The 26,096-nt window shown below is 42.9% G+C and overlaps 1 protein-coding gene and 1 long non-coding RNA gene across 3 annotated transcripts in view; both read left to right on the top strand.

Annotated features, from left to right (window-relative positions):
* LOC101076808 (polypeptide N-acetylgalactosaminyltransferase 18-like) overlaps positions 1–20,777 on the top strand; it is a 75,642-nt gene extending 54,865 nt beyond the window's left edge. For both annotated transcript variants that reach the window (XM_003967117.3, XM_029842218.1), the window contains exons 9-11: positions 3,567–3,662; positions 11,855–12,019; positions 20,548–20,777. In XM_003967117.3, the coding sequence (XP_003967166.1) occupies positions 3,567–3,662; positions 11,855–12,019; positions 20,548–20,694 (408 nt within the window). In that variant the 3' untranslated portion in view covers positions 20,695–20,777. The remainder of the gene's footprint in view (positions 1–3,566; positions 3,663–11,854; positions 12,020–20,547) is intronic.
* A 25-nt stretch (positions 20,778–20,802) lies between these two features.
* LOC115251105 (uncharacterized) lies at positions 20,803–24,573 on the top strand. Its single transcript, XR_003889659.1, has 2 exons — positions 20,803–24,148; positions 24,219–24,573. It is a non-coding gene; the product is annotated as an uncharacterized lncRNA (long non-coding RNA).
* Positions 24,574–26,096: the final 1,523 nt, after the last annotated feature.

The following is a 26,096-nucleotide window of genomic DNA, read 5'->3' on the forward strand; positions in this document are numbered from 1 at the left end:
GAGCTAATTTGTCTGTTGTTTGCAGCTCCAAAGTGGGCAACAAAGAAATGATGAGGAGGAGGAGGAGGAGGATGGTGATGCACAGAATCGGGCTGAGATCAAAAATATTGAATTCATATTTCTCCATGAATTACGCCTCTCACACAACCCACTGGTTGCAGCATGTGCAAATGAGAAAACACAGAGCATAAAGTATTTGAATTCACTATGAAGTCCGGGAACAAACATTCATGTCAATGTTTAATGGTTCTTTTGCCCCAGCTTAGCAGCGAGGCGCTGACAATGACCCAAAACTACCAAAATGCTGGAATACGAGCAAGACAAGGCGTTGTGGTCATGACTTGGCATAAATGGACCGGCACTTTTCTGGACGAGATCTTTTGGACATGCTCAATTTCGCGAAACATTTACGATGTACCACAGGGTACACTTCAAGGATGAGGTCCTTTTTTTCATGCATTGCTGCACCTGCTTAAGCTTTGTCACAGCTTTTGCATTACGTTTCCTCGCGAACTTGGAATTTACAGAGCGTTAAAGTGTGTAAGTACACACTCGCCGGGCTTCCGCATGATGATTGGCGGATCAGTCGAAAGGCTGAATCCCTTTTCGTGTGACAGCTAGCCCAGATTCTTCTAGTGAAGTCGGAAGACAAACTTCATCCTATTTCTTAGTATTTGCTCTGTGAGATTGCTTGACCATTTCCAGCGTTCATTTCTTGCACTGTAAAGGAAAGAAGGGGACGTCGTCATTTCATTTTAGGCTAGTAGCTTCTCCTTTATTACAGAGGAAAGAGCGGACGCACAGCAGAGATCTCTATTATAAAAGCACACTTGAACACCCAGCAGCCAGGTTTTTAAAAGGGTGAACCGTTTTCCAGCTCCTTATTTTGGCATAGCTGTCATCTCTTGAGCTAATGGCTGTGGGAGGATTTAGCATGATTAAAAAAAATGACAGCTACTAAAAGAGCTGAATGATCCCACCACTATAATTGCTCACGCTGGTTTTTACATTCAAATTTTCAAACTTGTATGGGTGGCGGGACCTGCTTTGTTTCACAGTTTGAACACTTATTATCACAGTCATTCAGAAGCTTAAATAAAAACCTCATTTTATTTGGGCTCTTTTGTACGAAAGCTTCTATTGAGACGAAAGGCCAGAAAACTGCGTTTCTAGCTCCTCTTGCGTCTGTTGTTCAATAAAACACTCGTGGGAGGGCTTCAGCGGGGCTCAGCTGTGATGAAAAGACGCTGGAGATGAGTTCAGTGACATCTGAGAGGTGTGGATATGAAGTTTACATATTTGACAAAACTAAATCTCACAGGAGGGAGAACATACAACAACTGCTATCTATAAATGTTGCTATGGGACTCTTATTTAGAAGAGCACGCCAATTTTAAACCCAACGCATAAGGGAAAAAGAACATTATGGGGGGAAACAAGAAAATATTCTATTCAACACACACACTGTTCATCAACACAGTTATACTTGGGGGCAATTTCATCTAATGTGCCTGTTCTGGGACTGTGGGGGCACTTGAAATGCATTTGAGCTTTGGATACAATGGAATAAAAACCTTGGTCAGGCAATGAATTTAAAGTTCTCAGGGTCTTTTTTATTCCTTAAAAAATAAGACTCTGGAAACTGCTGCTGCCTTGTTAAGCCTGACCTATGACCTCTCTTAGAACACTGCAGAGAGGGAGAAAGATACATTTTCCACAATCAGCAGGAGGTTGATGTAGAGCTGAAGGTAAATAGTTGATCAAACTGTGCCGGAAAAGCTCAGAGGATCACGTTGGATGAGGAGTATTCAGGAAGAAACCCTGGGTGGGATCCATAATGGGAATTTCGGGTTCAGCCCTTTTGCTGACTGCAGCTGTTGCTCCTTTGGTTCTGACACCAGCAGCAGATAAAGAACTAAAATGATGTTTCTGCTTCAACACTGAGGCGTTCACAGTGATGGAACCAGAAGAGAGTATTTAAAAACACGTCCTGATTCATCTTTTCAGCAATGGTTGCAAAGAAAATCCCAGGATGCTTAAAGAATTGCATGACAGACGAAACGCGACTGCCTATAGAACCGGTAATTAGGTTCGATACCATAAACACATTGCGTGTGGAAAGGGACAATTCTCTTGGTCAGATTCCTCATTTTAAGGCTACAAAAACTGTGTTTCTTTTCTTTCTTCTTTGATGTGAATTATTATTATGTCTGTGTACACTAGTGATGTTCCCTGAGAGACATATCTGGCTGTTTAGCTGATAAATGCTCCACTGTGTGTTTTTGGCCACTAGATGTGTCTGACTGCAAAACCAGGATCATTTGCTGACGGCTGTTAAGTGTTTATTGTTGTATGTATAGAAGAAACAAGTTCCTTGTAAAATTCTTCCATTGCTGCCCACGAGGAACGCCAGAACAAACGTTAAGAAAAGTAGTATAAAAATAGTGCAAAAAGTAATGGCACACAAGTACTTTGGTTACAGCAATTGAAATACAATCAAGTACAAACTGCAGGAATAAACAGATTGTATATGCATATATATACAAATAATAGTAATGTGCAAATGCAGTGCGGATATGTGCAAATGTGCAACAGAGGAATGTGTGCAAATCGATTGTGTGAGGTAGTCTGTGTTTGTAAGTCCTCTAAACTGTTCAGGACTTTAAGGGCAGTTAGATAAAGGGAGTTCTTCAGCCTGGAAGTCGTGCATGTCACACTCCTGTACCTCCAGCCTGAGGGCAGAAGTGTGAACAGTGCGTGCTGGGGGTAGGTGGGTTCCTTTTGATCTTAAGAAAGCTGCAGGGTCATGAGGTAAGCCTCTGCGGGGGTCATCGCTGGAGCACCGATGTGGCACTGTGTCAATATAGAGATCCTTTTAATGGTACTTGAGGGACATTATCTGCACAGTTAATTATTATATATACCGTACCCAAAGCAAACATCTCCACCTACGCTTGTTCCAGTTTAAATAATAAGCTCAAGGTCTCATTGGGTAGAAGAAGTCTTACTAATGGCTTCAATAATGTGGAACCTTGCATTCATTCTAAGTCATTAGGCCCTATCTGGCCGTCCGCATTGTAATTTGATTAAGATTTAAGGTTTATTTTAGTGTAGTGTCTAAAATTCACTTTTTCCAAGTATTTATTGTACTTTGTTCTCGTTGGATATCTGAAATTTGAAAATATAACCTAAAAGTCATTGGTTCCAATTCACATTTGAGATATTGCCTCATTGCCTACCCACATACTAAAGATAGAAGAACTAAGGGAAAAAGTATTTGCATTAAGTAAAAGTACTTCAAAGTAAAAGGTATTTAAAGTACTCATAAAATGACTTAATTTAAAGTGAAAAATATCTCGAACATAAGTTATGTTATAGTCATATTCAGTCATGTAAACTGCATAATAGGAAATGTGTTACTTTTATCATTGCTTCTAACCTGTTCTGTCACCACAGTAACAGCACCAGTGAGTCTTTAACGTTGCACACGTGCCACCCCTTTACACACCCTCGCTCATCATCCCTCCCCTCCATTTCATGTCCTCTTATCTTTCCTGTTTTGCCAGTTGAAGAACAGCCTGAGAGACAACCTGTGTTTGGACCAGGGACCCGATGGTGACAACGCTCCCATCATGTATCTCTGTCACGGGATGACACCACAGGTTAGTTCTTTCTAATTCTCTTCTGTTGTACAGTTCTCTCGATTCAGCCCCGTCAGGATGGTCTGGGGCATTTGTTTATTTTTCTTTCTTTTTTGGGGGGGTTCAGGGTTTGATTGTGATGGTCTGTCGTTGCACAGATTTAAGTAACACTAAATAATTTGTACAATTGTCTGTCATGATGTTAGTTGGGTAAGTGTGATCAGTTTTTTTTTTGCTATTTACAACAGCAAGAATACGTGTGTCATGCTAGTGACATGTACTGGCACGATTAGATGTTAGCCCCTGACGTATGGGGACTTATAATGGCTTCCTGTGACCCAAAACTAAACTCACTGTAAGCTGTCCTATTATATTTCTCTCTTAGCATGGGAGTTATATTGCTACAGCTATACTGCATAACTCAGTCCGAAATAGTGCACGCTGAAAATGACACAAAGAAGGAACGATCTCGCAGAAGCTAAATGTCACATTAACTTGAAAGTTATATTTGATTTAAAGCTTCATTTGAGTCCAATAGTGTTGGCATACATGTTGGCAGAGAGAACCTACACTGGATAACAATTGTGTCATATAAATGTTAAATGTAAATGTTAAATATCTTGCCGGGTGCAAATGTAAAGCTCCGCCTCCAGTGGCACAGGGCCCCGCCCATAGTGCCCATCTGTAATCAGTCATGCTGACTCAAAAACCTCAAACAGCCTGCAGAGCTGTGCCCAGAAGTGACTCTGGTCTGCTTTTACCTTAGTTGTGTCTATATCTGCGCTGACGTTACCCTAAAAAAAATATTCACCTAAAGTTTGCTTCTATTTTTTAATCAGTATTGTTTTGGGGGAGAGAGCGCATATTTGCTGGTCGTACAGCGCCTCATCAAATAATTCTTAAAGCGAATCAGCGTATGCAATTAATTATTGAGTTATCTGATGATATTCAAGAGCAAATCTAATAAGCAACCGTACGTAGGCCACATATTAACCTTTACTGCATGTGTTTCATAACCATTTGAGATGCACTGAGCAACAATTTATGGTTGTACTGCCCATACAGAGAACCGCAGGCTAGCGCTTTTTAATAGGTAGCAGAAAACAACACAACAGTGGAGCTGTCGGCCATGTTGTCAGTCAAACAAATCAAATGTGCAGCTACATGATCTTTAATGGAAGCGTACACCTGAAGATCACCATGCTCGGAAAATCCCACTGATCAGGGATTGTTTATATACCTACAGCTTGTGTGGCAATATGACGCACCTTTTCTATCGATCATGCTAGTGACACCGACAAGGTTTTTGGCAATACTGGCATCCTGGAACCAACCAATTTGCCTTATCATAAACTTTAATTACTAGTTATATGGCAGCTCATCACTTGATTACGGCCCACATCACTTTATTGCTCAGTATTCCAAACTGCCATGGTAAGGCCGGTTATTCTAGACGTGATCCGTTCTGTTTTTGTATCCTTACCATGAGGAATCTGACCAATAGAACTGTCCCTTTCCATACTCAATCTGTTTAAGGCTTCCTCTGTTACAATCTTTCCAGATTAGCTACAAATTCCTTCCACCTTCATTGAATTAGAACTCAGACATCCTTCAGTCTGTGCTGAGTTTGTCAACTTTGCAACAGTTGTACGTACGAAACAACAACGTTGACAATGGACTTGCTGACATCGTCCATACTGTCCATTGTTTAACTCGCAGCTTTCCAGCGCACATAAAGGCCTAATGATGACATATGAGAGCCACTCGCCTTTAAGCGGGAGGTCAGACCAAAGCCAAGCCAAGACTGGTCGACCCGCGTTAGAAAATCCCTCATCGATGTTCTAATTTCAGGGTGAAAGCAGTGTTTGTTTTACACTCTGAGACAATTATGTTTAATGTTTACATTTAACATTTACAGTTAACATTTATACATACCGGTAACAATTATAAATAATAATATAATATTAATATATTAACTTATAGTATTAACTTTTAGATGTACATTTAGCTGAATGTGAGGAAATTTGTCACCTGCTGCAAATGATGTCAACAATAACATGAAATGTATTTGTTTCCACTTAAAGAATTTTGACTAAAAATGACTAATAATTCCATATTGTGGAAAAGTTAAAATGATGGTACAGAATTTTGTATGTATTATTTGATTATGGATTCATATTTTATACCTCAGAATACATATAACAGACAAATGATGATCAGAAATTTAGGGTTTAAGGTTTGCTCTTAGAAATAATCATTTTTATACTGGGGAACCAGGCCTAAGTGGGGAACCAGGCCTATTTATCACTATAAAAACTGACATTTGGTATGTTGTCCTGGTTTTAAACTTTCCGTAGTAAAAGACAACTGTAAACATTTTCACTAAAGCCACATGAGGTTTATTGCTTCCTGTATTTTATGACAGGTAGGGGAGCAACTCAAATACACCAGACTCAGAATAAGTCAAAAGTTTCTGCGACTTTTTGTTTCCACATGATAAATGTCAGTCAGGCAATCTCACTTACGCTAGGTCTCCATTTAGTCCACAGGGAAATATCTGAAGCCATTAAGTGTTTCGGTTTGTTCAGGGATGGTTGCTGGAGAGAGCTTTTGTTAAAAACAGAGTGCTTGGTGATAACACAGTAGGGGTGCGCACTCTACAACACAATACAACTGCAGTTACCTGTCCAAAACGTCAGGGAATCGGAATGATATTAGTTTTCCGTCCATCCTTTCCTGTTACTGTTGAAGGGTAGATGTTAGAGCTAGAGACAATTGTTGTGGGGCAGTGATGGGATGGCATCTTAACACTTTGTATCATAGCGTGAGCAAACTATCTATTTATTTTTCGCTTCAGAAAAAGTGTTAATGCTGGTCAGACACTGGATCACAAAAACCATCTGGGAGCACTCGATAGAGAGAAAACGGACTATCGATCCACAACAAACTGCGTAGACATTGGAACCATTTAGCTCCCTTGTTCGTCAGCCCGCAGTGATCAACAAAAGCTACTATTGAGCAAAGACTAGCGGTTTCTTTTGCTTATTTATCTGATTAGAACAATTATATATAATATCATTTAACATAAGATATGGACACGGTTGTGTTGTGCACCTGTTTAGCTTAAACTGGGCTCAGATCCTAATAGACACATGGAAAAGGCTGTGACAAACTGCACTTTTAAATGTGACAGAAACAAAACTTGTAGCTTTTACTTGTAAAGGAGCACAATGCTGTTTGTTGCATTGGCTTTGAAGAGAGAGTAGCAACAGCTTTTTTATTTTTCAGCTGCATGTGACGCAGTAACTCTTCGTCCCTGGAGGAAAATAATCTTTTCTACACATTCAGTGGCTCCAGAACCATGGAGATGAGATGGAAGATTGCTATGCAGGGACACGTCTGCCCAGATTAACATGACACTGGCCTCCTCGGCGCAAGGTTATACTTTAATGGCTCCCTTCATGCTCTGATTCGGCTGGACAGCCAATTAGAGCATCAGAAAGAAGTCCGAAATGTTCAAAGATGGGAGAGGGGCCCACTGCCGAAGCAAGTCAGAACATTCAAAAGTGGTAAAATTAAAGAACAAAGTGTTCTTCTTTTCTTATAAAAGGTAGATCATGGAGATCAAAGAGTGCTTTGTCTCATCAGTGGACTCAAGTAGCAGCGCATCGCTGAGGTCAGACCACCAAGTCTTGGGTGTTCCCCAGCCCTAAAGTGAGGCTCATCAAGTCAGTTTAATCCCTGTGGAGGACACATTTATCCACAATCATTCTGCTTCTGGCCTACAAAAGAGGAACAAACAGAGGCCTCAGTTCAGACAAAAACACATTTACATCTCGCCTTTGCTTCCCCAGTTGTGTGGGAATTATATAGATATTTGGAGAGATTAAAGGCAGAATAAATTGCTGCATAATTTGCCTGCTGAATGATTTTATTTTTTCCAGTGAGGGGAGAAAAATGGCATCTAGTGAGCCATAATTCCCCTCTTGCGTTTGCAGTTTTACCAGGATAAGGGATGATAGCAGCACAACATAATTACACAAGAAAGGAAACTAACCAATTTAAAGAGATATTGGGCTGCGCACACACATACACAAAGAGGCTACTGCTACATTTATTTTTTATTGACAGTCTTCGTTGTTAATGGATATGTGGAGGCACATTTACTCATAAAACTCTGCTTTTTCTAAATGTAAACCTCTGAGTAACCCAGCTTAGGGAGCCACACTGTAAAACAGTAAGGATACTTTTGCCTGGACTGAGTGGAAAATGACATTTTGTGGCAAGCGGCTCAACGACGGTTCGGTCGAAAATCACAGAGAAACTGGAGCCTTTTTCGCTCAGCCAAGATCAAAGCTTTGAATATTCCTCTGATTAACCATCACGGTCATCCTCGCTTCCTCGGCATCTTTTGTCGTGTTATTCCCTTTGGTCATTCTTTGTTAGCATTCGTGTGTAACAGCAAGAGGGTTGTGGGTTCGACTCCCAGCTTTGACTTGCCTTTCTGTTTTCAGGAATTGTCTTCTCTCCTTCAGTTTCCTCTTGGTTCTCCAGTTTCCCCACATTTTTAGGCAACCTCGATCCATCATGGTAGTAGCAGCTCAGGACCGACTCTCCATCTGGCCTTGAAAGTCTGTTGTGCTATTAATCATAAAATGAAAAATAAAAGCATCTCCTTCTCATTCAGACATTCCAACTCTGATATTTGGATCCATCCAATCTTGTAGATTAACTCTGAGTGTGTGTTTCGGTGTGTGTGTGTGTGCCTGTGTGAGATCAGAGGGATGAATGTGGCCGTGAATACCCGATGAACTGCTGAAATGGCCATCCATAACTTGCCTCCTCGTCCTCGACGCGTGAGGAGGATGAGGGAGAACGTTTCAGAGTGAAAATGAAAAAAAGAGAAGGACATATTTAGCACTAACACCAGGCCGTCTGCCGTAACCTGGAAGGTATTTTATGGTGCACGTTTGAATGTTGCCCACGCCTCGTGAATCCCTCCTCCTTTTGCATGAATGGACCTCAACAATCCAACGGGGCTTGGACTGGATCAGATAAACCAGGTGTTCCAACCTTCGGTCCTGTTAAAATCAGTGTCTCCACAACAGAAGGAAGCTTTAAAATCTCTTCTTGGCTCACGTGCAGACTCTGGGACCTCGATGTCCAAAAGCAATGCAACATTTACCTGAATCTGACAAGAGGACTTGGGACCAGTGAGTGAGAGTCCTGTCCGATTTGTCCTCAACCACAGTAAAAGACGTCTGATGTTGTCTCTGGTGCAAGAGTGGCTGTAACCAAGTCCTGATGCGCTAGTGCCTGATGGGACTTGGCTCCAGCTGCAACCCACCCCTGAACCTCCCCCTCTGTTCTCGAGTGGGTTACAAGAGTTACTTACTCGGGTGAATATCAGGCCAGTATTTTTGGATTGGAACCGGAAAGCAGCTAATAGAGATCTGATCTGTGCAGCCTTGCAAAGATTCACAATTAATAAGGTCTGAAAATTCTACCTTAATTTTCAGATCGTATTGATTAAAATTAAACCCAATTTTAAAAAGTTCAGCATCGGCACTTTTCACAGCTGCGTCATAGCAGGAAGTAGAGATGAGCCGATGATGGCTGGTGAAACTTGTGAGACTTTTTTCCTTATTTAATATTGAAATAAAAAAGGATTTGAAGCCTCAAAGACCAGTGACATCTAGTGATAAGCTGCAATTATCACTGGATAAGACATATAGAGGATAAGAAGTAATCAGTCTTTACCGACTGTGGCTTCACTCTGAGACTATGCATTATATTTAATCGGAGTTACTTTGTCCACATGGTGTGCATGAGATGGACACACCCAGTTACTAGATGTCCCTGCATCTGTACTGTGTCATGGACATTCTGGTGATTAAATGATTGAATCGGATGATTGAAAGCATCGGGTGCAAAGTTGAAATTTCAGCCGCAGAAGCTGGAACATCCGAACGTATCACGCAGCTCCCGAGCCGTCGCCTGTCCTCCCTTGTTAATGTGCGAGTCTATTCTGCTTAACAGTGATTAATCATTCTGTTCAAGGACTTGAAACATGGTAACGAGGCTGGAGAGACGCCGCTGAGCCTCCCTGTTTGTCTGTGCTATCAATCTGCTGACAGATGCTACTTTAATCGCCCTTATTAGCACAAATACACGGACAGCCTCAGTCAAAGGCATTCGATCACCCTCTGTGCTGTCATGTGCACGTACACGCACACACATAAACACATACATTAAGCTGCTGTTTGGGTGCTTTCAAACGGCATCTGAAGAGCTATTTGACTTGTTCACAGTATGATAATAGCTCTTGTCATGAAGTCTTCTTTTTCCTGCAAGGACATTTAAACTAATTCTTCCTTACACACACACACACACACACACACACACACGCACACACACACACACAGACACACACACAGAGTTTCTTATCCGTGTGTTACATTGAATCCCCACCTTGATCCTTCTTATCATTCCTGTCAGGTCCTTGATTCTTTGGGTCATTGTTTACTGATCTTTTCCACCTGAGAATCTCCATGTCTCTGTTTGGGCTTAGAGGATGTTAAAAACTCCCAAACCTGTGTAATTCACCTTGTTTTTCAAAACAGGGCCAGCGTTTGCATTCATCACCGTGTTGATGTGAGGTGTTTTTGTTTTCAGGCATGCAAAATAATCCCAAGCTAAATTTTTAGCATTCCAGATCCCTTCTATCCCCTCCCTTTCTCAATGAATATTTTATGCCTTTTTTCGGTCTTATTTTCCTCTTAATTAAATTCGTTCCGGGAGGCGTTTTTCCTGCTGTTTATTTCTTGCTGCATTAAAAGTCTGAGTGTTGTGTAGAGACCCAGTAAACTATGAGGGTGAGGTGAAGTAATAGCGATAAAGTTATTGTTTAAATTGACAATAGTGGTGCTCCTGCTGCTACTGAGCGAACGCACGACCGCCTTGGTTTTCCATTTCCTGCTTTTTGAGTTTTGATTCTTGTTTTTCACACTGTGACATGGGAATTCAACCCTCTTATACTCCACTTTTAAAAATCATGAGAATATGAACAAAAATCTGTATAAAGTCCATTTAAATTGCAGTTTATCGTATCAGAAACGGGCAACAAATAATCAGTTCCAACAGCCATTGGAGGTGGATAGTAGAGATGTGTACTGGAAAGTCTTGGTCTTTTAAGGTGATTTGTGTGACCATGAAACATTGTGTAGATTCAGAGTCCATCGGTTCTCAAGTGTCTGCTGGCAGACAAATCGCTGCGGCGGTTAAAGGCAGAATAATCTGCTCACAAATAAATTTGCCATTGAGATTCTTGGCATGTGTGAGAAAAGCACACCAGGAACGTCAGTTCTATAACAAGTGCTGCAGCGTCATGATTTGAAACCTTTCTTCAGTCTTTTGTGAATTGGACAGACACAAATTGAAAATCACTTGGATGTCGCGGACGTCCGCCACGGGATCCTGCCCATCATAAATATATCACACTCTCAGTATGATCCCACAGAGCTGTGCACGTCGTGCCCCCTTCAGTTCCCATGTTTGCACCATTCTGTCTGATATGGAGCTCTCAGCTATAGTGGAAGAATGTGTGTGTGTGTGTGTGTGTGTGTGTGTGTGTGTGTGTGTGTGTGTGTGTGTGTGTGTGCGTGTGTGTGTGTGTAATAATGTTACCCTCCTCCTATGCTTACTTTTTTTTGTCATTAGAAATCCAACTTTGGCTGCCTGACTTATAAACAGTGTTAGCAAGTTCTTAAATATCACTCAAACACTTAGAGATGAAGAAGAAAAGTTGATTTTCTTTTAAATTAATTTCTTTGTTAATGAGGGAAATAAAATAATAGTGGATGAGTTTATATGGAAGAGAATTGGAGAGATCTTTTTTCATCGTGCACTTTGAGGAAAAAAAGTGAAAACAATTTTGAGAAAAGAAATGTAGAGAACAACGTCAAAATGTTAAGAATTAAATGCGAAAAAATATCCCTTTTTTTGCATTTCTACAATAAAATGCGTTGAGGAATTCCTCCTGAAACACACATTGATTCTCTGCATGTCCAATCCACAGGAAATCAGGCAGTTATCGGCGTTATCTAACTTCATAGGTCATTTAGCTCACGTACGACTGAAAAGCACCTGACTTGCACGAGCTAATTCAGCCTGGAGACATAGATTAGATGTTCAACAACTCTGTTTCCCTGCAGAACGTCTACTACACCAGCTCCCAGCAGCTCCAGCTGGGAGTGCTGAGCCCAACCATCGATGACGACGACAACAAGTGTCTGGTGGACGTGAACAGCAGACCTCGGCTCCTGGAGTGCAGCTACGCGGCCACCAAACACATGAAGCTCACCTGGTCGTTCACTCAGGTGACACAAAACTGAAACGAACGATTTTTCTTGATCACATATTTGCACCCATATTTCAGTCTCAATAGATCATTGGAGACGTATTGTTTAGTCCAAAGAGATTGTTGGGTAAAAAATGCTGTCCTGAGTTTAATCCCCAAAGGAAGAACCCGAATCATTCTTGTGTTGTCTCACGCAATAGAAGATTAGACGCCATTTCAGGATAATGAGCTTTCACACGTCAATACTAGATTTGGGCTTTTAATCATATCCCTTTTTATTATTATTCAATCTTCCATTTTTCACACTGCTGCTGTAAGAGAGAGCAGTAGGCAGCTTCATGACAGGGATGTTTTTATTCCTATAAACATCTCTGGTCTGTTCGTGGATCTGGGTGCTTTTGAAATCAGAATGATCCAGACTGCTGAAGGACCATTCAAATGAGATTTTCTCTCTCTCATTTACCATCATTGTCCTCAGATATGTGAGACCTTGCCATTCTTCACCCCTCCATCTTGCTAACTGCCTTTAAACACACCAGCATGGACATTTGACACTAATTAGCACCAGCAAGAATCAGGAGCCAGAGTAAGTTATGTCATAAGTCAAGGACATGAAGCCCATTAGGCATGTACATGGGGCTTTTAGACAATGGCCACATAGTGCTTTTAAAACTTGTTCTTTAAAATTGTGGCAAAAGTCACATTTTGTTTGGATTTAATATTTTTTTCTGTGTGTTTTTCTAAAAATTTCTTTAACTTAATATTTCAAAATGTGGTCATCCAAGATTTGATCAAGGTCTCTCAAGCAACGAATACCATTCGTTGAAAATGTGTAACTTTAGTTTTTCGTTCATTTTATTTATTTATTTTAATTAGAATGAGTGTATTGTCTGTGTAGATTCTCAGCACATACCGACCAGTACCTCCAGTTTGACTCTCACCACCCACTGGCACACAAGTTGGGAGTGATCAAAACCCACCAGCATGGGGCCAAAGAAATACCCACCACATCCCAAGGCAGGAAGGAGGAACAGGACCACATTAAGACAGCTCTCAAAACATGTGGCTACCCAGACTGGGCCTTCACCAAGACCTCAAGAAAACGAGACCCCAGCAGAGAAGATGAGGAGAGAAATAAACGCCACAGCGTTTCGATCCCCTAACTGTCCGGGGTCTCTGAGAAGTTTAGGAGGATCCTCTAGAAACACGACATACCGGTTCAGTTCAAACCAAGCAACACTCTCAAACAGAGGCTGGTACACCCAAAGGACAAGACACCAAGACACAAACAATGTAATGTTGTTTGTGCTGTACAGTGCCAGGAGGAATGCAAGGAACTGTACATTGGGGAAACCAAGCAACCCCTCCACAGAAGAATGACACAACACAGATGTGCCACCTCTTCAGGTCAGGACTCAGTAGTCCACTTACACCTAAAGGAGAGCGGGCACTCCTTTGAGGACAGCCAAGTATGGGTACTGGCCAGAGGAGACAGCTGGTTTGAGAGGGGTGTCAAGGAAGCTATCCATGTCAAATTGGAAAAACCATCCTTAAACAGAGGTCCACCACCTCTGTTGCTGAGGCACTTCCTATCACCCACGTACAATGCTGTCCTCCACTCCTTCCAACAACAAACACACCATTTCAGGAGACCTGGAGACTCACCACCATGTGGGCCAGCAGACAAAGGGGAGACACACCTCAACTGAAATGGTGAACCACCCTACCAACGACCCTGCCAACGATTCTCAGATGGCCACCCACCTCATTAGCATGCTAATGGTCCACAAGGGCTATATTTTCAAGCTCTGTCCCCAGCGAAACATCTTCAAAAGAGAAGAAAAACAGTCCAGTTGACATAGAAAACTACCTTGGACAGAATGAGTGTATTCAAATTCACATTGTCCGAGCTGGGATGAGGACACAAGCTTAACGATATTTAGCCAGAGGAGTATCTTGCACAAGTAACATATATGTACATTTAAAAAAGGAAGAAAAAATTTCTGTAGTGAGGAAATAACTGATAAGCATGGAGCGACTGATAAGTGGACCCTTGACCATATTGGACTGGGTGTGACCTCAAAGTAACAAACAAAAGCTGGTAGAAACCAAAAACACCCGATGCATGTGGGATTTCGTATCGATCTGTTTATGTTTGCCCTTTGTTTTGTCCCTCAATGGACATTTATCTGAAGTTGACCTCAAAAAGTTTCATTTTGCAGGATCCTAGCTCTCCATTTGGCATAGCTCTCCATTTTCTCTTTGGTTCCACTCCAGAAGATTTTTAGTCAAATGGTTTAATATTTAAAAAAAACATGAAATAGCAGCAAGAGAACTGTCAGACTCTCATCATATCTCTGTTCATTGTTCTGTTACAGGTGAAGGATCTGGCTGGATCACAACAGGGCTAATAACAAATCAATTACAATTGCTTGTAGCTGCAGAACATACATGCAAATCTCAGATCTACTTTTCATGCTTTAAACCTCTCAGAGGTCACGACAGATCAGCTGTTGAGCAACTTGGTTTGTCAATTATTTGAAGTTTAATATGCATTCTCAGTAGAAGAGACATTAGGATTTTAAATTTGACCACTTGCCTTAGTGGGATCTATTTTGCGAGACTGTGTTTGTACAACGATCATACTCATATCATCTATACTACAAGCTTCAAATCGATAAATGTCTCGTGTCCTATTTCAAGATGGTTTTTATTGGGGCCACCATTACAAATCTAGAAAAGAAGATGGCCGCTTTTCATGAAAAACTGGGTTTTATAGAGAGTCACTAGAGTTCTGCAGACTCACAGCTCCTGGGAGGAAACCATTCCTCGGCCTGGCGCTCTTCTGGCAGGAGCTCTCCCTAAATTGAGAGTGTGTGTGTAAGAGTGTGTGCAATATGCAGATGATCCTGCTGTATCTGTTCGTGTAGATGAGGCAGTGGGTAGGCCGGCACAATCTCTCTGCAGAAGCTTCCTGAGTATCCTCTCCACCCCACAACGGTAGGAGCTCCTCAGGACTGACCTCCCGAATCAGGCACCTTCCTGTGGAAGTAGAGGGACCAAAGAGGAAGTGTCGGAACAGAGGCCGGAACAGATGCCTCTGAGAGCGCAGTTGGTGTGCACAGTCCCCTGATAATCTTGATGGTGTCAGGGGACCAGATAAGAACCCAAATGCGACACACGAGTTTGGCTGAACACTGCTTTATTGTCGGACACAGACAACAGACAGGATTCTCCGGGGAGCAAGCAGAACAGAATAGTCGGCGATAGGCAAGGTCGGAACCGGGCAGACAGGCAAACAGGAATACGCTGGAAAGTCATCAGGAACGAATAACGATCTGTCAGAGAGCAGTTGTGCCTCCGGGGTTTAAGATGAGCGTTCATTAGAGTCCTGATGCACAACAGGTGTGCAGGGCGAAGTGGCTCATGGGCATGATTGCCCGCAGCTGTGACAGATGGATCCATCCGTCCTGATCCATCCATAACATCTCTGAAGGTGGAGTTTTCAATCATTTCTGATGCACTCAGCAGGAAGGCGGCGTTGCTTTGACCTACCTGGGGGAACATAAACATTAAAAAATGCCCATCCTCATTACTGGGCATAAGAAAGGTAAACTGAAGCAGATCGAAGTAGCAACAGAAGCAAAAAAGAAGAGATTGGCCAAATCCTGAGACAAAGCGATGTTGAGCATGGGGCTCGCTGTGGGAGTCAGGGTCAGAAGTAACCATGCTCTCCTCCTCCAGGAACTGGAGAAAGAATGTAAATTCACCGGAGCTGGAGACCTTTCAGGACATGATAATGACATTATGTGATGTCTCTTCCTATATTCTCTGAATCATTTGCATTTATTGTGGATTATATTAGATTCAGGTTCATAGAAATTCCGATTTTTCTTGATGGTTCCTGAAAGTGACGGCAGTTGAACTGGTCGCATGTAAAAGGTTGAAAGTACACAGAAAAACAGGCTTACCACAGTGAATTCATTTGTCTACATTAGACAAGAAATAAGGTCATTTTCAGAAGCTGCAGCACTGTGTGAAAAATGAAGATTGAAGCCACCGTTTGTGCGTATTAGTGAGGAAGGACAGGAGGCTCTCTCCTCGCTCCTCCTCGGTGTTCAGGTCTTTGCCTCTACGCAGAGCTTTTACTCACCGCGTCCTCTGCAGCGAATGACTTAGTGATGGAGCGTCTCTATGACGGATCGCCTGACCGACCCATTGACTGGCTGTCTTACTGGCTGTTCGTCAAAGTGATGAACTAGTGTTCCTGCCTTAACAGCAGAAAATCAATATGTTGATCTAACTGTGGAATGACAGGCAGACACGGGATGATAGGCCGAATATTTGCATTGCGCACACACGTGCGTGTGTGTGTGATTGTGGGTTTATTAAGACATTAGTAATTAGTCAGAGTTGTAGCCCACAGGAAAGCTGTGAGGTAGACTTTAAAGTACACCATGAGGTTGAACACGAGGAGAAAGCATTCCGCCGTCAGCAACCTCCGGAATGACGAGGCCCATCTGCAGCCATGTCCTAATTAACAGCAGCAGTCAGTGGGAAAGATGGAAATGTCAAAGTGACCACTGCTGATGTCATTCTGAGGCCAGGAGGATGTGGACGCTGCTGGTATCTTAAACTCATAAAGATATCCTGGCGCCGATGGAGGGCGACAGAAGATACAGATGTGCGTGATAGAATTCCTATCCAGGTCTGGAAAGAGGGGAAATTAAACAGGGTGCATCAGGAAGGAATGTTAATAAATGGACAAACGCAAGTGTTTCTTGAATCATTCTCCAAAATGCTCTGAGAGGCAAATGAATTGATTTGGTAATTTGCTGAGTAGGTTGCGAGAGGCCATTAACTGGGCCCATCTTTCTAAATCAAATGGGACTAAAGTCAGTATCTGGCATTGAGCTCTGAGTCTAGTATTCCACTGATTAGCCTGGGATCAATACAGAGGTTAACTGTCATAAATCCATTTGCTGCACCTTTGTGCATGTGTTTGTGTGTGTGTGTCTGTGTGTGTGTGTGTCTATACTTAGCTCGCTGCATAGCAATTCCCCTTGACTGAGAATATGTCATTATAAGCACTTTAGTGTTCTGTGTTGTTCTCCAGCTGCTGTTTAGTGTAACATTTTGCTTTAATACGGTGGAATTTTGCTGCTCCTACAGTGAAACCAGAGACTCTCAGCGGATCTTATTTCCCACTATTTCTATTTTCTTATTATCCATTTCCTGGTGGTTCAGGCCACTTTTGCCAGGAAGGGTTTTCACTTGTAAGGATGCTTTATCAGGGGACAAAGTTAACTCCTGTTTTAAATGGATACGCTTTAGACAACGAGTCACTTCTCGATCCTTTTATCAGCAGAATAATTTGTTATAAACCGTGTTAGACTGCTGGTAGCAAAAAAAAAAAAAAAAACTCGCTCCTCCATCAAGATGTCTCACATCCTCCAGTTTCTGGGCCATTTACACTAAGTCGGTTCCTACCCGCTATGTGAATGTAATAGACAGTTCCAACAGGACTTTTTCACATGGCTGCTTCCTGTAACTACATTTTTATAACTTGTGCTTGCAAAAACACAGAGGTTGTTTGATCATTTCATGCGCTGACCCCTGGACTCCCTGTGTTTTTCATGACTATGAGCAGGGTTTCGCAGTACTGTGAGGAAAGGTGAGGAACACACATATTGGCTATGTTTTGGTATATGACTGTTAAACAACAGCTGGGCATGGAACGGGAATATGTTCCTTTGATGCCGGTTACAGTTCTGGGCAGATGCATGTCCGTCGATGGGCTCTCGCTGGTGCTCCAGCCACTGGAGTCTAGAAAAACAGTCAGTATGGCTTGATTTGGAGTTAGATACCACAGCAGACGAGACAGGTTGGGGTTAATATATACTCTACGCAGCTAATGCTACCTCGAAAAAATGCTTAATTAGCATGTGCTTTGCTCTTGTTTATATGTACCTACAGTAACCTCCAACTTACCAGTTTTCCCCACAATTTCTGACTCCTTCTTTAAGGAATTGTATTCACTTTTTATGTCTCTGTATATAAAAACACATGGGTCTCAAAGCTGTGTCGCTGCGTTTGCGCCGCTCCTCATTTGCATAAAGTTGAGCTTCTCTCGACATCCTTAAGTGGCTTAAGTTGTTTGCATGGCGTCGCTCACCGTCACCCTGGCGACACGAGCGTCCATTAAACACGAAGGACAGCCGACGTCGTGGTGCTGTGGTGAGAAAGCAGCGGCTGTTTGTTAACGTGGCTGCTCAAAATACAGCAAAAATCCGGGATTCATTTGTCACCTTTGCACGATCACACCAACTGCTGGGTGCAGAGGCAGCTTCGCACGCAGACAAGCAGACTGAGAGAATCGATATCTTTTCAGTCAAGTGACAACCTCAAGGAGAGAAGGGAATATGTTAGCGCCTGGCTTTAGTGTACTGCTGCTAACGTCAGAGAGAACGGAGTAAACAGGAAGATTGATTAGAGGAATACCGGGACGCACCTCAGAAGGCACAGCCCTTTTCTTGAGCCTCTGCTGGACAAGATCGTTCCTCATTGTGTCTGCTATTGCCGGAGATGTAAAGCATACTGATTTAAACAGAATAGAACCTTCTTCAAGCGCACATTGAGTCTGAAACAAATGGGTTCAGTCTCATTTCTTTGCCAGAGCACAGGCTTATTAAACCCAGGTTGCACTTTGGATGCCAGTGTTGTGAAGACCTATCGCATAGATAAAGATGTTTCTGCGGGCTTTACATTGACCAGAAACCAGACTTTAGGGTTTCTATGGCTCTAGTATTTACATATGTCGCTAACTTTCACCTTAACCAAACTGTAATGATGACGTTACCACGGCAACTAGCTGAAACATGCGTTGTGTGCTGCCTTTCCTCTCTTCTTCTTCTTCTTTGGGTTATAACAGCGGCTTAAGCACCATGAAGTTGCATTACTGCCTCCTTCAGGTCCTTTTTCTCATTTATTTCATCCTAAATCCTTTTGATTACTCCAGGAAATATTAGAACCTCTTTCCTCCCGCTTGAATAATCTCCATATTCCAAGACGTTCTTCTCACCCCCCTGGTTTCCTCAGTTCATCTCTCATCCCTTTCCCCTGTATATTGTCTGCACACTACACGTGCACGTTCTGCTGTTTCTTTTGGCTTATTCTTATGGCTTGCTATTAGAACTTGCTCTTTTCGGTTATTTGCCCTCCTTGCTACAGTAAGTCGACCCTCCTCTGTACTGAAAATAGCTGCCTTCCTTTGTTATCTTCTTCCCACTTCTGTTGCCCACTCCATTCGCTCTAAGTCCCCCCCCCCCCGATTTTGATCCTTTCACCTCGCTTTCAACTACGTTCCTTTTTGGCTTCATGTATTTGTCCTCCATCTCAATCCCCAGAATCCCCAGATTTGCTGGAGTCCACATAAACACAATTTTAAGCCCTTTCCCGAAACATTTTCCAGATTGTGTTATTGTATTTGCCACTAGTTCCTGGTGGATTTTTCATGTGCTTCTCCCGGATTACTTCAGATCACCGGCTTGTGGATGCTGTTGTGTTAAAGCCTCTGCACTGCCATAAGTAGTTTACACACCAAGGTGGACGAATGTCCTTTTCCTGCCTTGGCTCTCGGCCTAACCGGACTACAGGGCCACACCACAGGTTATTCAACACCCCTGTAGCACTTCATCACCTGTCCATCAGAATGTTCTCTTCCTCCCCACTCATTCGTAGGATGACCAAGGCTGTGTAGTTGGCTGTCAACTGTTTCCTCCTTAGACCTAGACACATTTCCCCTGCTTCTAACATAATTGAGGGTGACGATTTGGCCTGGTGCTTGTCTAATGCAGTTAGTGCTGACTCTTCTACAGATCCATAGACTATGTTCCCATAATCTATTTGAGATCTCATCAAAGCCACTGGTCCAAATGTGGCGCCCCACCGTTGCCCCACAAGACATCTCATTAAAGTGCCACTTTTTTCACATTTAGTCGCTACCTGATTATTTTTTTCCTTCCAGCTCTGCTGTTGATCAAAGTGGAAACTCTCAACCCTCTCCTACTGTATATATTCCATACATTTTACATGCATCTCATACATTTCCAACCGTCTTCTTTGTAAAGAATGTAACCTTTGATTTGATTTGATCGTTCAGCTTTATCAATTCCCTCCTGCATCTTTTTAGCGAGGTGCTGGAAGTTTCCATCATCCCTTTTTCTAAAGGGCTCCGTGGTCAAACAATGATTTCCACATACCGTCTGGAATAGTTCTCCATTTTCAACAGTGTATCGCCTCGACCACTCTGCTCCCATCCTCACCTGAATAGGTTGTTCATTTAAAAAGTCCATATGCCAATTAAATCTCCTCCCAACTCTTGCTTCCTATCCTCAAACCTGAAATTGAATTCTACAAGTTACTGTAGGAGGCCACATACTCGGAATCTATTTAAAAGAAACACTTTTTGTGTTATTTTCTGCGTCACTTGGAGGTTCTTTTCCCCGTGATTTCGCTAATCTTACTTGGCTCTCTTCTCTTTTTCAGGGTGGTGCCATCCAGAACATCGACACGCTGCATTGTCTGGAGCTGGTCGCAAGCAAACAGTCTGAGTCCACCTTCCACCTGGCCCTTCAGGACTGCACTGATCAAAAATGGACCATCACCAATATTCTGACCCTCCTTCCTCAGTAAAGGTGCACAACAAACAAGCTTTCCATCCTGACCAACCATCCGGTGCACACAGTGAGAGGCGGAACAAGAACACAGGAATATATCGAGGGGGGGGGGGGGGGGGGGGAATGTTCTTCATTAAATTACGGGTCAACAGCCATCAAGTACCAGTGAATAGAGAGCTTAAACATGCACAGACTATAATGGAGTTCAGTAATGGAAATATGAAATGTATCCCGTTCCGGGGGACAGACTTCCAGAATCATACAGATGCTCTGATAATAGAGGACAAACGTCCCCTCGGTCCCCGGTGCTCGGTTAAAGATGAGGCCTGGGCTCTGTAGCGTTCCTTGAACAATCACAGCCGCTCCTTCAATAGGAGTGCAGAGTTGAGAGGGGTGCAACTGGCAGGAAATGGTGGACTGTTGTTGGACCGAGGCTGCTGCCGGGACAGGTCCTTACAGAAAATGGCTTTTGAGGAAATCGAGCTGGCGTTTTGTCAGAAACCAAACCCCCACAAAGTCTTAAAGCATGCTTAAGAATTAATTTGACACAGAGCCGACAGTCATCAGATTTGTCGCTTCGCACAGGGAGATTTGTCTCAATGGGATCCTCTGGCAGCGACTGTGCCCAGTTATCTTTAAGGTCAAACAAGGCAAATGTTGGGGGTCTGAGAAGAAGAAGAAGCACAGTTTATGATTCCAGGACTGATTTTCGGCCCACCAGCTCGGTAAACATGGATAACAAGCATAACAGAATATAATCCGATGAATTAGAGTCATCAAGCGGTCCTTTTATTTGAGCACATGGCCGGTGCTGCATGATAAATGACAGTACTTGCTGCAGTCTTTACCTCTTTCATTTATTCATCTTGTCTTCTCTTCCCTCCATCAACTTTGATGTATTTGGACCTGCTGTGCTGTTCATTATTCCACCTGTTGTCATTATCACAGACAGCAAGCGTTGGTACCTCACACCCGTGTAGGCGTGAGACGCTTTAACAGATTTCCTCACATGTAAACTCCACCTGACAGACCATAATGGCTCCGCTGAATACTTGCTCCACTGCTAATAAAGCTAACAGGTGACGATATTTTGTATACAGCAAGCTGTGAAACTTCACCCAGGCCAAATGCTTTAAGACATTTTAACTACTATTAGCTTGAACACGTAGCATCGTTTGCTAAATAATTATGGTGGCCGACGGTGATAAACGATGATTGATCATTCGCTCCACAAGTGGAAGCGTGCAAGGGCTCGAGGAGCCAACCTGAAGAGCCGACATAAAAAGGTACGTTTGCCCTTTATGACCTTTAAAGACTTGGTGGGAGGAGCAACAGACTTATGGAGCTAATGTTAGCGACGTACCTGTGAAGGGATTGTTGCATTTTTAGATTCTTTTCACAACGATGTAGCCAATGATAAATGCCCCCCAGGAAAGCTTAATTATTAAAATGATCATCTTAATAAAAAGTTACTTCATTGCTTTTATCAGGAGACGCAGATTTAGCGTCCTGATGAAATTCATGTTAATAAAAGGGAGACAAAGACATTCTTTTCAAAGGAAAGTGCCCGAACAGTCAAAGTAAGCTTCATTGTCAGATCTTTTAGTATGCATAGTGTCAAACGCAGATTAAACAATACGCGCTTAAAATGTAAATGACCCATTCGATTGATGGGTTGGACGTCATTAATTCTATCATCTTGTCTTCTGGTAAATACGGGGTTATAAGGCTGTCAGGTGACATCACTTCCTGTCCCAGCAGCTGCTGCTGCTCAACCCGACTGCTGAGCGCCGATGGCTCGTTTAAATACTGTTTCTCTGCTTTCTATTCTTAACATTTTCTCTCTTTTTTGTCCTCCCCGAGTTCGCTGAGATTCAATTGGTTTGTCTTCTCTCATCATATGTGTCCAATATGAGGAGAGACACCAGTGAGGGGTCCCACAGGGGTCCCCACTGGTCCCCCATGTGGGACCGTTTTTTCCAAAGCAGCATACTAGATTAAATTACCATGTGGATCCATTTATTACAACAGCCATAATAATACTGCGCTGGTTGTAACGGAGGTTTGATGGTCACAGTGTGGTTAATGTGAGTCGCTGTGATGCTAAACGCTACAGCTAAAGCTGGAGACCTTTGTTTACATGTTGTTGACAGGACATTCTTGATACAATGACAATCATGCATCTTCATGCATCATTTAAACCTTCTCCATGCGTCTTGGGGGCACTGAAGTGATTCAAGTCTGATATTAGGGCTGAAAGGTGTTCATAGAATGGAAGGTTACGATTGTAAACGGCTCTATTTCACGCTGTCTTTAGTATCCTGTCAGCTCTTCTGTATGTTTTGACCATATTTCGGGTTACAGAGACGCGAAAACAAAAAACATTTAATACAATCCTGAAAGTAGCTACGCTGACTCGCGTCACCAGTACAGATAACGTGGAATCTAAGAGGCGGTGATCCGTTACACCAACTTGAGACGGCGTGGATGGACAGGTGAAGGTCTCTAACACAAGTCTGTTGCTCTTACTGACAAGTCTTAAAAAAGGGAATGTTTCGTTTGCCCAGGATGTTTCGTTTGCCCAGATCGACACCTCAGACCTGCTGTCTGGCCCGGCTGATCCCGGCTCCATGTGCTCGCTAATACCTGTGGATCTCCCCTCCCAGCTTTGGGAACATAAGACAACTTCATGTTTGAGTTTATGTTTTTAAATTTGCATTTCTGTCTGTTTCTTCCTCGGGCGAATCATGTTGACTGAGCCAGTAATATACTATTATATATTATATATAATATATATAATATATAACTCGTGTCCACGAGTTAAGAAAGTGACGACACAGAAAAATCACATCAGCATTTATTATTTTATTTCTGATTTATTTGATTGTTTATTTGTAGTAAGCGTGTATACAGAGGTATGTGGGCCCATTCCAACATGTATGTAATGTGGCCCATAGAGATTGTGCAGTGACCACTATATCTCTTTACTGGAGGAAGGGGGGGGTGCTGCAGCCTGTCTCAGCTGCCCGGGGTGGGGGCAGGGTACCCTCATGAATGCCTGCTCAATGCTGGGCTTAATGTGAGCATTTTGGGGGGGGTTGGTGCCTTGCTCAAGGGTGCCTCGGCAGTGCTCTGAAGGTGTCTACCACTACCGCTCTACCACCCCCACCCCCCCATGCTCAGTATGGCCCAACCCTCTGCTTGTGGTGATGGACCCTGCAGAGATGTGGCACCAGAACAGGAGTCAATGGTCGCGCGTGCTGGTGGAACTAGAAGTTGCGTGTTGCTTCAGAACGCAGCTTGTTTGGCAGGAAGGAACCTCCCTCTGAAGGTAGTTCAGTTCACAGGTGATGGAAACCAGTCAGAACCAGTGATGTCACTGGCAAAAGGACGGAGGTTGTGCTCTGCCTTCGGTACTGAGTGGATCAGACCTGACGTACCTCCTCATCCTAAGCTTCAAACATTTCCAGGTGTGATTAGCACAAGTCTCGTCACGTTCCACCTGTCTATTGTGAGTTTACACGTCCCTTTTATTCTCAGACATCTGCATTTTTACCAAAATAAAAGATCACATGACACGCGGGGTCGTCGCCTCTGTGTGAGCGCAGGCCTGATCCATGCGCACCGGTTCCAAACCAGACCGTGCTATACTGTACTGGGCTGGACAACATGGGATAAAAAGGGTGACTGGTTTAAGACCGGAACGTTGTGTTTTCAGCTACTGTGTAGCTTTTAATCTGAAACGTTGCGTTTTCTTTTTGTCGCTCAGGTTTGTAGAACCTGTAGAATGTTTTGGTTTTTTTTGTAAATAAAGCTAATACGAGTCATGGCTATTTTATTAATGTGCTGAAACTGAATATTTATAAGTACCAACAATAAAAATGAAGTTTAAACTGTTTCTGTTCTGTTTCCTTCAAGTACTCAAGTAAAAAAAAAAAAAACCTGGACTAGAACCAGTTTAAAAATCATTATTAATAACACTTTAATATTTAAAATGTTTAAATACACCAACCAAGTTGGACACATTCTGTCACCAGCTTTGGGAGGAGTGTTTTAAAGTGGCTTCAGTCATTCAAACTTGAATAAAAACGGGGGGGGTTTCTTCGTGTGCAGGCGCTTGGAAGCTGCGTGCCCTGTTCTCCAGAGCGTCCCTGCTGAAATCAGACGCCAGCATCATGAAACATGGATGAGATGCTTACGTGTGAGCGCCGCTTACATCACGTCCCATAATGCTGCCGTTTGCTCCCGCGCAATCTCATAAAAGCCTCCATTTGCATATGTAGACACCAACGCGGCTGCATTTCAGAATCTATGTCGGCGTTTCAGAGCAATAAAAGTGTCAACGTGGTGCAGCGATGGCGCCAAGGAGGTCTGAGCTTTTAGGTAAACAGGTTGTTTTAAAGATGAACGTGTCCAGATTATCATTATTATTATTATTTTATGTTCCTGTAGAGGCCTAAATAGGTGACAAGTATCCGCTGTTGTTCAAATAATGTCTATTTCACTGCTAAGTGATGAGATTTTTAAGGCTAAAGAATAAAAAATAGTTTTCACTTCTACAGTTCTGTGATATTTGTTATGTCGACACTCACATCTGAGAAATAATGACATCTTTTAGAATGGTTGGATCCAATATTTCAAAGCGTTTATTAGGTTGTGGAACCCAAAAGGAGGTAAATCTACCGATAATTACGTCTTTTAGATTGGAATATAAAAATAAAAGTTTTCATTAATTGGTTAAGACCTTTCAAATTCCCCTGGAGAAAAAAAAAGGAGAAAGAAACTTTTATTCGCGTTGCTTCTGCGAGGTTCTGAAGACGCAACAGCCCAAAGGCGGCAAAGAAAAGCCAATGGAGTCTTTCTGATGAAGTCTGCCCTTTGTAGTGGAGCTGCACACGGGGCCACGTGCGTGCGACCGCAGCCTCGCCGCCTCTGGGGACAAACTAATTATCACCTCCAGTCAGTGCGAACGTTCTCCAGCCGGAGAGTCGGGCGCATCCTCCTCCTCGCCCTGTCTCATTATCCACTCTTCCTCCAACGCTTCTTCATTCAGACTTTCCCCCATTCTTTCCATTTCATTCCTCCCCCCTCTGTCGCTCCTTTAAGCCGATGCACAGATCGAGAGGATGTATCCTGGCTAAACAGAAATCCGTCCTTTGATGCCATCTGCGAGGATTACAGTGATGTGTCAGTCAGTCTCCTCGTGTCTGTCGGAGAGATGCAGCAGTCCGGAAGCTGGAGGATGACATTTCTAACTAAGGGGGTCGAACGGAAACATGTATCACGGGTTCCACTTCCGCTTCTGCTTTTGCTCATTCCAAGAAAATAGATGCAAAATCAGTCCGGAATTCTCTTTTTAGACACTTTTGGCCACTTTTGTAGTCAGTGTTTTCCAGACGCCCCCTTAACCTCCTCTGA

This window comes from Takifugu rubripes, chromosome 9 (genome assembly GCF_901000725.2).
Source record: "Takifugu rubripes chromosome 9, fTakRub1.2, whole genome shotgun sequence".
Lineage (NCBI taxonomy): Eukaryota > Metazoa > Chordata > Actinopteri > Tetraodontiformes > Tetraodontidae > Takifugu > Takifugu rubripes.